The sequence below is a fragment of the Falco peregrinus genome, chromosome 6 (genome assembly GCF_023634155.1).
Source record: "Falco peregrinus isolate bFalPer1 chromosome 6, bFalPer1.pri, whole genome shotgun sequence".
NCBI lineage: Eukaryota > Metazoa > Chordata > Aves > Falconiformes > Falconidae > Falco > Falco peregrinus.
This window is the reverse complement of record NC_073726.1, coordinates 59,469,481-59,480,989: the sequence shown is the minus strand read 5'-3', so window position 1 is coordinate 59,480,989 and position 11,509 is coordinate 59,469,481. Positions and strand designations below refer to the sequence as shown.

The 11,509-nt window shown below is 52.3% G+C and overlaps 1 protein-coding gene across 3 annotated transcripts; it reads right to left on the bottom strand.

Moving 5' to 3' along the window:
- Positions 1 to 2,524: 2,524 nt before the first annotated feature.
- On the bottom strand, positions 2,525 to 10,816 carry TXN2 (thioredoxin 2). 3 transcript variants are annotated; one of them, XM_055807739.1, is made up of 4 exons: positions 10,695 to 10,816; positions 9,840 to 10,039; positions 8,101 to 8,224; positions 2,525 to 3,273 (listed from the first exon to the last, which is right to left on the bottom strand). In XM_055807739.1, exons 2-4 carry the CDS (start codon positions 10,037 to 10,039, stop codon positions 3,157 to 3,159), a joined length of 441 nt encoding a protein of 146 aa, XP_055663714.1. In that variant the 5' UTR covers positions 10,695 to 10,816; the 3' UTR covers positions 2,525 to 3,156. The 3 variants fall into 3 exon arrangements, with proteins under 3 accessions (XP_055663714.1, XP_055663716.1, XP_055663713.1); XM_055807741.1 differs by having other exon boundaries at positions 10,727 to 10,748; XM_055807738.1 differs by lacking the exon at positions 10,695 to 10,816 and adding an exon at positions 10,409 to 10,609.
- Positions 10,817 to 11,509: the final 693 nt, after the last annotated feature.

The window sequence follows — 11,509 nt, the reverse complement described above, 5'->3', positions numbered from 1 at the left end:
TAATATGTTGATAAAGCAAAGGATTTACTGTCAGTGCTGGGTGCCCGGGCTGCTGAGGCCAGACCTCACTGGAGCCAAATGTGGCCAAAACTGTCCCCTTCAAAGGACCACATATACACAGCCCACTGCGTGCTGCCAGCTAGGCAACCGGAATTTTCTATCCTCTACCAGCACTTGAAGCTGGTCTTGGCGTGGCACCCCTAGCAGAGGAGGCAGCGCAGCTCTCCCTCCTTGCACACACGCACCGTGGCTCAGAGCAACTGGAGGCTAACGTGGAGGTCAGCAGGATGGCACAAACATCGTGGGGAGAGGAGCAGCTGTGTTAAGGCTTGATGCAACTGTAAAGCCAGCAGAAACAACTGTAAAGCTTCTGCTTTGGACAAGACTGTGAGGACAGAGCCTCTCTGTGTCTGACCTCCAGCAGGGAACTCGGCACTGGGTTTCAGAACATACCTAGGGAGGGAGAAGTGGGTTTAGCTGAGCTTTGCTCCCCTTGGGAAGGCACTGACCGCCATGTCCTTTTAAAATAGCAACATTAGAAGCTGAGAAAGCTACTGTAATATAGGTAGGCTCTGGCAGGAGAGAACAAATGCTTAACAGATCAGAGGAGCATTCTATGTGCTTAACTCCAAAAGGGAAAACCAACTGCATCCTTGCTGGAGTAAGCAGACAGCAAACATTTTCACGGCTGACATGGAAAAAGCAGCTACTTCTGAGGAATTACCTGTTGTTTCACTCTTTCCTCTTGGGAAAGACCAGCATCACATTCAGGTGGCATGAAAATTGCTGTCCAGCTCTGCTTTTAACCACTACATAAATACACTGCTGCTAGTGCTTCCCGCTTGCGTGCCCTCTGTTATTAACAGCAGCTGTGGGAATCCCTGAAGCCTCCCCTAGCAGTCTGCAAACAAGGAGCTGAATTAAGATCCCACCACAGAAAACATCCTTGCGCTTTTAAGTCTCATCCTGCAGTGAAAACTGTACAAAGCGCTGGGGGAATCTCAGGCTGCCCCCGCACTCCTCCTCTCCACCTGTTAACACTGTTTCTCAAGGGCTTCCACAGGGTACCATGTATGTGGGTTTTCACCACTTAAAGAAACAAGTTGCAGCTTTCACATAATGCACCCTAAAGCATGCTGGTGCTTTAATAGCTGAATTACACCTTAGCTCCACTTTTCCTCAGAAGGAAGTGATAAAATAGCTAATTTATACTGCCCCTTAATTACACAATGCAAAGTCACTGTGTTTTTTCCTGTTCTGTAGGATGGTGAAGCATGAAAGTTGACTATTGTTGGGTACATGACGCTGTTCCCCTATTTTTCCTGCTCATGCAGGAAAATGGAGACAGCCTTTACTAGAAGTGTTTACAGAGCAGGAACACTGCAACGGCAGGGGAAATGGCCTTGCCTGAAACATGAGCAGGACACGAGCAGCACAGCTTCTGTGGTCTCCCACATAAAATAAAATGCCAGGTTTTACCGATAGTAACAGTTCCTTACCAAATTACATCCAAGTGACACCTCTAGCAGCACACCAGTGGTGAGATAGCCCAGCCTCAACCGGGATGTACCCATTTCTGGGGACCAGCACCACCTTGTGCTGCTGCCCAGGCCCTGGGGGTGATGGAAACAGGTGGGAGTAGTGATACCTGCAGCACTGCAGTTGCAGCAAGACATGCAGAACTTGGATTGCCACACCTCTGCTCCTTCAAGGGTCATAAATAGTTACTGCAAAGGTGCAGAAAAAAATTGCCTCATGGCTTGTAACAACTTATGGCAGGGAGGTGAAATGGAGCAGAGCCAAAGCAGATGTAAGAGTGACTGAAGGAAACAGAAGCTGGGAAGGAAAAAATAAAAAAAAACACAACCAGCTTGTCCATAGTCATTAAGCACTTACAATGTTCTTGTGCAGCTTTAGGTAAGTACACTGGAACGAAGCATTACAGCAGGCACCAGCCGTGGTGCTGTACTCTACCTACAAGCAGATGAGGAGACTGGGAGCACTTAGAAGCCAGGTTGACTGGTAACAGGTGTATATAGGGAGGAGGAGGAAGAGATGGGAAAGGCTGAAGGCTGCTTGCGATAGGAACACACAGCTGCCTCCCTTAGTCTAAAGGTCAGGGTAATTAAAGTCAAAAGACTGCCTTTTAACAGGGCTTACCTGCATGAGCAGATTTAATCATTTACACAAGGGAAAGGGAGGGTCTCAGGCTCCTCAGGCAGGAAAGGAGCGAGAAAAGCATGGGGGGAGCGAGCACAGCTCAGGTTCCTTGTGTGCAGTGAGCCACTATTCCTCTGTGCACAGGAGAACAGTCCTTCCTCCGGGATCCAGCAGCACCCAGAGGGAGTCCTAGAAGCAGCACTGGAAGCCCTGTGAAAGTAATCCACTTGTTTGTTTTTCAGCACATTTCCTTTTAGCAGGGATCAAGTCATAACCTGTGTTCTCCCAACTCATCAGCAGAAACCAGCCAGTGTGCTGCTGATACCCCCTCTCACCTTTCTGGACAGACAAGGGACTTCCCTGCGATTTCTGAGAATCAAGTTTTATTCTCCAGCTAGACAGCAGTGACCAATAAAGTTATCTTCATTACAGACATACAAAAGGAGATCCATAAAATACTTCTGTTTTCTATTTCCTCTTATAAAATTACGATGGGAGCCCATGGATTAGTGGAGCTGTACCTGTTGCAGCAACACGAGGAGAAGGACAAAGAGACAGATTTCACAGACAAGGCAGAGGCATTCTCAGCTTTAAACAAACCCACCCAGGGCAGGTATGTACCCACATCTTGCAGGGAGCAGCTGCCCTCTGCTCTGGGCTATCAGATGCTAGGCAAAGAGAAAAACATTCCTGCTCTTAACTGCAGCTTCGCACGTCAGCTCTTTTCTGATAAAACACAGGCTCCTAACTCCAGCCGTATTCCCCATTTTGAGAAAAAGCAGCCCCACTCCTCAGCACCCTTTACAACTACTGCTGCTCAAGAGAAGTGGGAGTGGGAGGGAAGAGTAACAGCACTGTCCATCTCCTAAATACCCCAAAACAGAAAAAAACCCCAGGCTGTACAAGGCAGCCAGTTCACATGCCCCTCAGCTCTCTCAGGCAAGGAATGCACAATGCGGACGTGTCCAGAGACAGAGGTACAGTCACCCTTCTAATTCAGGCTCCAATGAGTTTCTTGAGGAATGCCTCCAGCTGATCCTCATCCTTTATCCCCACAAACTTATCCACAACATCTCCATTCTTCATAGCCAGCACAGTTGGCACTGCTGACACCTGGGAGCAAGAGAAACAGGGAGACACAGGTGAGCAGAGGCTGCAGGGAGCCTAGTTGCACCTTGGTGGCCCCAAATGGGGCTCTACAGAAGCAGCTATAAGGGAGCTGAGCATACAGCTCAAGGGTAACGTGTCTGCTTGCAGAACACAGGCCAGCTGAGATCTATGTTCCTCCTCTCTGCACTGACTTATGTTGCACTAAGTCAAGGCTGAGCAGCTTTCCAAGTTTAAAAAAGACCCAACATTTTAAAGACAAAACCAAAGCTAATATGAAAACAGCAAGGCAAAGCTTTCCCCCCTGCCCCAGTACAAATTCCTCTTCTCCTTCCCTTTTGTCATGTCATAAGCAAACAAACCAACCCAGTCTTTTACCAGGACATCTCTCAGACTTGACAACCTTTGGACGTCTTATGGCCAGGTTGGTATCAAACTCTACCCATGTTCTTCTTCAGACAGGACTGGAGCTGGAGGAAGGTCCCCGCCCTGATCACTGCACAGGCAGATTTCCTGCTCCGTCCTACCACAACCTCCTCCAACCCATCTTTCCTTTTCTACTACTGTTTCCAGTGGTTTAGGTGGTCACACACCAGTGGCTGTCCACTGCAGATCCCTGATGATTAGGTAAGAAGTCAAAAAGTCCCTCTGCCCAGAGCCAGTAGGCAGCTGCGCTGCTCTGGATGCTGCTTTTTTAGCCCAGGATAGTTTTCTGAGAATTATCCAAGAGGACAGCAGTGGAAATGACTACGCTCCCCAGGGACTTGCCGGCTGACCAGCGACAGAAGAGACCCCAGGGACATGGCAGAGAAGAAGCAACCAAAGCTCAGAGAGCTGCAGTGACATCTGGTCATGTTTCTGACCCCACAGCTTTGGTGCCCTTACCTCTGCAAAGCTCGCACCCCCAAAACAAGTCCTGTCCTCATCTTGCCTTCCGCGTCCCTGCCAGCCTGCAGGGACTTCTCGCATGCACTGCCCCCCCCCTACTGCCAGCAAGCATCTGCAAATCCTTCCTTGGGAAACCCGCCAGAGGGCTGGCTTTTCTCCCATCGGGAGCCTGAAGATGAAAGGGACATTTTGTGCTTCTCTTCCCACCCGGTCCCAGCTGGCCAGTCCGGCGTGGCTCCCCGCAGTCTGTCCTCCAGGCCTTGTGCAGTCTCATCCGAAGGGACAGGAGCGCCGGGGCTGCCGCATCGCACGATCTTCAGCTCCTCCTAGTGACTGGTGGCAGCGTGTCCAGAGGTCTCGGCCCCGGCGCTGGCGACGGTGCCGTCAACACGCTCCCTTGTGATTTTAACCGTACCAGCACTGCTGCACTCAGCTGGTCTCTTCCTCCCTAAGAAGGGCAAACCTCCACTGCGCCTCCCTCTTGCAAAGTGGGTTAATAATGAGCGGAGTTGCCCCAGCTCCATTCAAAAAACCAACATGCCCAACCAGCAAGTCCAAGCATCCGGCCGTTACAGCCTGGGGTAGGGAACGGTTGACTCTTTGAAGCACTATGAACAAGCTAACACAGAGTTACAGGGCTCTGCACGCTGACCAGTGCACCCATGAGCTTCCCCTTTTCGTGTGGGTGAGCAAACCCCAGGAACGTGTGGCCGACCTGGGGCTGGCACTGCAGAGCTGGGTGAGAACAGAAGGCACTGAGAAACTTGCCTCTGCCCAGAAAACACTTCCGACAGCTTCCTTCCTTCTAGCTGCAGCAAGGGCAGCTCATTAATGGAGCACGTACTTTTTTTTTGCTGCTTGAGAAGCAAATGTCATGGGAATTTCTAGAACACAAAGTTGCGGACTTTTTTCCTCTTCTTTTTTTTTTGGTCCCATCTGCCCTGAATCTAAACAAACCCTCCTCCTCTCTCAAGGCATTTCTAGAGAAAAAGTCAGGCTGCTTCTGATCAGCGCTGACTACAGATATATGCAGCCATCCAGGCTATTCCTGGCAGCATCCGTACTAAGGGAATTCTCTCCCATCTGAAACTGGGATTTTATACAAGCTTGGATGCCACACAGTGCAGCACGGGGAAGGATTTCACCCAGGCTTCAGAAAAAGGTGTAACAGAGGGCTGAGCTCCGCTGATGAATGACTGTCCCTGTATCCAGCAGCTCTCCTGAGCTGCCTACTCGCAGCGGCCGGAGAAGGGGCTGCCCTTTCCCAGTGGCCACACATGCAGGCAATGGGCCAAGGCAAGAGATGAATCTAAAGAATTTCAAGAGACAGCAGATTAAACAAAAAAGTATTCCTTCTCCCCTTCTGCTTTTGGGGTGAGAGAGGTCAGGAGTGGGCTGGAGCAGCAGAGAAAAGCCACAACCAGAGATGAAAGGTGTTAGATATAAGCAGGAATCCCCAGAGAAAGAACTTCTGTGCTGTGCATAACTGGACAGGGAAAGGCGCCAGGGTCGTTTCTAGTCGCAGGAAATGCATCCCCGCTTAGTGCTAAGCCGGGACAGCCGGGAGCCAAGGGCAGACGGCAGCCCGTGTGAAGGAATGTGACTGCATTCCTTGGCTCTTCCAGGGGGTGTCTCTCCCTAGTCCTGCCTCCCCCTGCACCAAGGAGGCTGCTGAAGAGGAGCTTGTGCAATCGGGCAGCAAGCAGGCGGCTGCGTGTGTGGGCAGGGGAATAAACGTGGATGAAGGCTTCCGGGCAGCTAGTGGAGGAGTTGTGGGGGCGGCACAGACACCGAGAACCCCCAGAACAAAAACTTTCTCAGCCTGCAGACATCTGATCCCCAATGGAATGGCTTTAAAGCAAATCTTTTCTGATCCCTTCCAAATACCACCTCTGGTTTTCCTGATCTCTCCTAAACACTACCTTTGGTCCCTCTTTGATCTCGATTTAGTGTCTTCCCATCAGCCCTTATGCTCACATCTCCTTAAGTGGCAACTTCCCAGAAAGAAGACGAGCAAAACCAAGCGCGTGCTCAGCACACGAACCAAACTTCTGCCTTAAAAAAGATGCCCCAAACTATAAAGATCAAAGCAAAAATTTCTCCTTTACACCTAACCATCTGCAGCTATCCTACTCTCAGACACTGCCTAGGGGTGGGGTTTTAGCCATGAGGATAATAGCCAAGACCAGATAAACACATCACTCCTGACAGCAGAGGAGGCAGCAACGACCTCCAGACCCTCCTGCTAAACAAAAACTTCATCATGTTTGTATATAAGGCTCTAGAATGAGTTGCTGGAAGCTGGCCCTTGCCTGCAGCCTCAGTCCTGCCTGCACCTACGTCACCAGGGCTGCAAAACAGGGACCCTGCAGACAAATGCGTGTACACTGAAGGCTGTGCAGCTGCTCACTCACCAGCCAGTGGGAGAGTACAAGCAGCCTATCATCAAACCTGCACAACTTGGGGAATTTTCAGCCTCTGTTTAAAAGACCTTTATTCACATGCACACACTCTGCCATTTTCCAGTCATCTGATATTATCCTCTTGTAATCACAACTAATTCAATCTTCTGGAAGGCTTGGAACAATACAAGTGTTGAGCTAATCATCTCTATATTCTCTTCTCCTTTTCTCCTTAGGGTTGTTGCTACCAGAGCTTTGACTGCATCTATTAGGATTTACCCACTTTCTGACCACCACTGAAACAATCTCACGGTCTTCAACTTCTTACCAGCACCCTTGTGCTATGCAGCCTTCGGGCTTGCCACACACTGAGTACTGCTCAGGAGCCAGCAGCCATCTTCCTTGGCCCGGGGCATATCTGCCAGAGCACCGGAGGCTCCCATGCTCATCTTGCAGAAGTGCAAGGCACGATTGTGGGTGCCAGCTGAGTGGACACTCCACCACAGCACAGGCAGAAAGGTCTCCTCGGGAAAGAGTGGGAGGCAACAAGCTGTTTCCGCTTCCTTCTTCTTCTGGCTCGGCAGGGTGTGGGAACGGCACAGTCTCCTCCAGACTCAACAAAATGACAGCTTGCTCAGGAGATGGTTCACACTTTGCTGGGCAACTTGAGGAGCTTCCTGTTGAACCTCCACCCTGGGAGCAGGACTTCATCTGCAGAGGGGGAGTAGCTCCATCCGCATGATATACAAGTGAAAATTAAGCACTTTCCTCCCTGTAAAACACAGCAGCAGGATGCCCTGGCTCCATAGACCGAGTTGTTTACAAGGAGAGACAACGGAGGTGAGCACAGTTGTCAGAGAATTTTTTGTGTTTCTTAAACTAACCTATTCATTGACACAGGGCAAAAATACATAAATCATGTAAACCAAAGCCATGGCCTTCTCCAGTCACTCTGCTCCTTCCTGGGAGCAAGGCACTGCAGGGTACACACCCAACAGACGCGTAAAAAACTAGTGTAAGCACCAAGGTCTGTGCTTGTCAAGAGCGGGATGAATGCTCCTGTTGCTCATGTGTGCTCTCCAACTTGGCTCCTACCTGTCCCAACAAAACCCAGCAAAAAATCTTGAACAAGGAAGGGAAAGAGAGGGACAGGCTGTCTGCATTAAGAACAACATTCAAGAGCAGAGCAGACTGGGGCTTGCTACTTCATGTTCCTGCCCTGCACCTGAGCAGCCCATGCACACAGTAAAACACTCTGTATATGCTGCAGGCTCCTCAACACCAAGCAAGCATTTATGTTGACAGATGCCTGCAAGGCTCAGAGGACACCTTTCTGCAAAATTAGATGTGGGGATGCTGAGCATGAGCAAGAAAAGCCAAGCAGTGAAATCCACCTACTCACAAGTGACCCAAGGGGTCAGGAACTGGTAGGCACTGGGCTTCTCCTCACCACCAACACCACTGCCATGCAGGCACACCTCTCCCCAGGGAAGGACCTTTGCACTACCAGCAAAATAAAAGTCTGCACTCTTCTGGCTCCTACCTCGTACTCAATAGCAAGGTCTGTGTGATCGTCAATGTCCACTTTCGCCATCAGCACCTTCCCCTCCTGCTTGGCCACCATCTTCTCTAACCTGGGGCCTAGGATCTTGCAGGGGCCACACCACCTGACAGAGAAAGAGGAGAGGGGACATCAGAGGAGGTAAGCACAGCAGCAGCTGTGGAAGGCTTGCTGGTACACCAGTGCCTTTACCACCACTGCTGTTCCATTCAAGAACCAGGTTGGGAATACCATTCCCAAACCATGATTTAGAAAAACGTTTCCCTCACAACAGAGCTGTCAAAGGGTTTTTATCTGTGTGTTCCTGTGGTGGTGGGAGCTGAGTAGAAGAAGAGGTCACCATTCAGCATTTGCGGTAAGCATTTTGATGTCATTTTGACCATACCACAGTCTGCTCTGCCAGCCTTGGTGGTCCTCCTGCCTCCTCTTCTTAGCTGTTCATCCCTACCCTGCTTTGCATCCTCACTGGTGTGTACGTGCAAAGCTGTGACCCTGCTGACCACAAAATTGCCCTAGAGCAAGTGCTGCTGCCAGGTGTGGGGGTCACAGCCCACACTCAAATCGTTTTATGCCAATTATCAAATCACAGACATCCCCTCCACACTCACCACAGGGTTTACAGAAACTCCCCTTTAGCTGCAAAACTTACAGAGGCATCACATCTGTTCAAAGAGAGACCACCTATTCCAAGCCCAGATGCAGTAACAGCAGACTGCAAGGCCCTGTACACAGAAAACATCCCCTACATCCTCTGACTGCACATTAGCATAGTATGAACTCAGTTCAAGGAAAACATAAATTAAAGCTCCAAGTGCCCTTTTTAAAAAAAACCTGAAGCTCTGGAAAACTTTTTTCCTCTTTAGCCTCCCTCTATACCAGGTTTCAGGCTTTCAATCATTTGTCCTCTCCTCCCTGGATGATCCCAATTAACATTCATTTTGGTTTGTCAGTTTGGTCTATTTAGAGCAGAAGTTTTTGGGCTGTTTCATAGTGTTTGCCCAGAATCAGCCACAACAGGCTCACATGACAGCACTGTGGGTCTGTGAAAATATTTGAGAAAACAAAGATAATCAGTATTGTTAATCCAGCAGATAACATCTAGGAATATTTTTACTAGCAAGAGAATGACAACTTTTTTATTGATAACAAATGCTGCTGTTGGTATCAGTGGCTATTATTAATACATAAAGGCATTTGCTGTCAAGATCCCTGCCTCGAGAGCATGCAGCGTAAGAAAACCTGAAAGATGCAACATGATGGTGCAGGGGTACACCAAGCGCAGTATTCTTCCATGGCTCTTTAACATCATGTAGTGTTTTTAAGAGGAAGTTTAATCCACAAAGTTAAAAAAGGGAGGCATCAGAGATTTTATCTTGAGGTGTCTTTTGCAGGATGATTCAATGCCAGCACCAGGGTGACACCCAAGCACTTGGGAGGTGCAGCCATGCTGCCCTGGGGAGTGCCTTCCAGGCACTAGTGTTCTACACTCCTGCAGGGTGTAGCTATGCCCACAGTGGTGCAACCTAATCAGTTAAATCTCTACGGATTGCGCCATAGAGGCAGAAGCACCTTTCCACATCAGATGTGGCAGCTCCACAGCTTGGGAAGCCTTCACATCCCCAGTGCACCCGGAATGCCACTGTGTCAGGAAAGCAGCAGGGGACACACCTACATGTTTGATGGCAGAAAGAGGCTCAAGAGCTGTGTGTGTGGGAACTTACTGTGCATGGAAGTCCACCACAACGGGTTTGGGGTTGTTCACCACCCGGTCCTGGAAGTCACTGCCGTCCTGCACATTGAAGGTGCTTCTGCAGGCTGCTGAGGTGCCGAAGGCCCTGCCGTGGGGTGCCAGGGGGCCCTGGGGAGGCAGTGTCCTGGAGGTAAGGGACAGCAGCTGCCGGAGCACCAGCCTCTGGGCCATCTGTGGGAAGAGGAGGCATGTGGGGTGGGTGCACCTCATGGCCAGTCCCACTGCAGCAGTGCCTCACTCACAGTCCTCTCAGCAGGGCAGCCCCCAAGCCAGGACCTGCCCTAGATAGAAACACATAGGGCATCGAACAGGAGCGCTTACTCCCCCTAAGCCCAGCCCTTGCCAGCCCACTGCAGCTTCAGCCACACTGCTGTAGGTCCCACCCACCCCGGAGCCCCCAGATTCCTCCCTATTTCTATGAGGTAGGCACAGGGTTCGCATTTCCCACAGCCCTACAGAGCAGAGCCCTCCCCCCGGGCCTGTTCTTTCCGACGCATAGGGCAGGCCCCCCCAGCCACGGGATCCCCATTCCCCCGATACCATGGGGCTTGATTCCTTTAGCCAGAGGGTCCCAGCAGCTCCCACCAGTGGAACAGGGCACAGTTCCTCCCTCAGCCCCCCAGCCCGGTAGGGAAGGCCACTCCTAAATCACGGGAGGCCTCATTGCTCCTCCAGCCCCAGAAGGCAGGATACTCCCGCTAAGGGGGCCCAGCTCCCTCCTCCAGCCCCTGAAAGCAAGCCGCCCTAGCCAAGAAGGCCACACGGACAGGGTCCCCGTCCCCGCCCCCCCCCGGAACCCCCCTAAGCCGCAGCCCCCGCCCCGCACCTTCCCGGGCCCGGAGGTGACCCACACCCAACTGAACTTCCGGTTAATGCCCCGCCCACCCAGGTACTGATTCGCCGCTGACACAGGAAGGCCAACGACGGAACGGCCACCCTCACAATCGATTGGCCGCCGCCCCAAGCCCCGCCCCCCCGTCTGACTGGCCGCGGCGGTCGTCCTTCAAAGTCCTTTCCCACCGCCCCATAGGGGCCGGCGGGCTGTGTCACGCGGGGCGAGCCCTGAGTGCTGATTGGCGACGACGCCTTCCAATGGCACGCAGCCTGGGGCGTGGCGCGCCTTCCGCACGTGGCGCGGGCCCCGCCCCGCCCCCCCCGCGGCGGCTCTCGGCCGGGGCCGGGCCCGGGGACCGCCCGTGTCTCTGATCCGCCCTGGGAGAGCGCAGCCCTGCAGCGCCCCCGGCCCGCAGGTAACTCCCTCCCGCACGGCGCGCCCGGGCCGGGCAGCAGCACCAGCCTGCCACCCTGCTGCCCCGGGCAGACCCGCGTGTCTTACTGTCCCCCGCGGAGCCTGCAGCCAATGCCCAACGGCACCGGAGCCGGTCTCCTTCCCGCTGCCAGCTCCGACGGCGTCGGGCCCAGCAGAAGCAAGGCTGGAAGGCGCTGCTCGCTTGGCGGCACCCAAAGTGAGGGGACTCAGATCCTCATGCCCCAGCACCCCTGGAAGTCACCAGGTCCAACCCAGGCGGCAGGCGCAGCGCACGCTGGCTGTGGGTGCCATTTTTTCAGGTTGTTGCTTTTCTAAGGGGAGTCACAGTTTAAAGCGACACATACACTGTGGACGTGCAGCCTGTGGGTCCC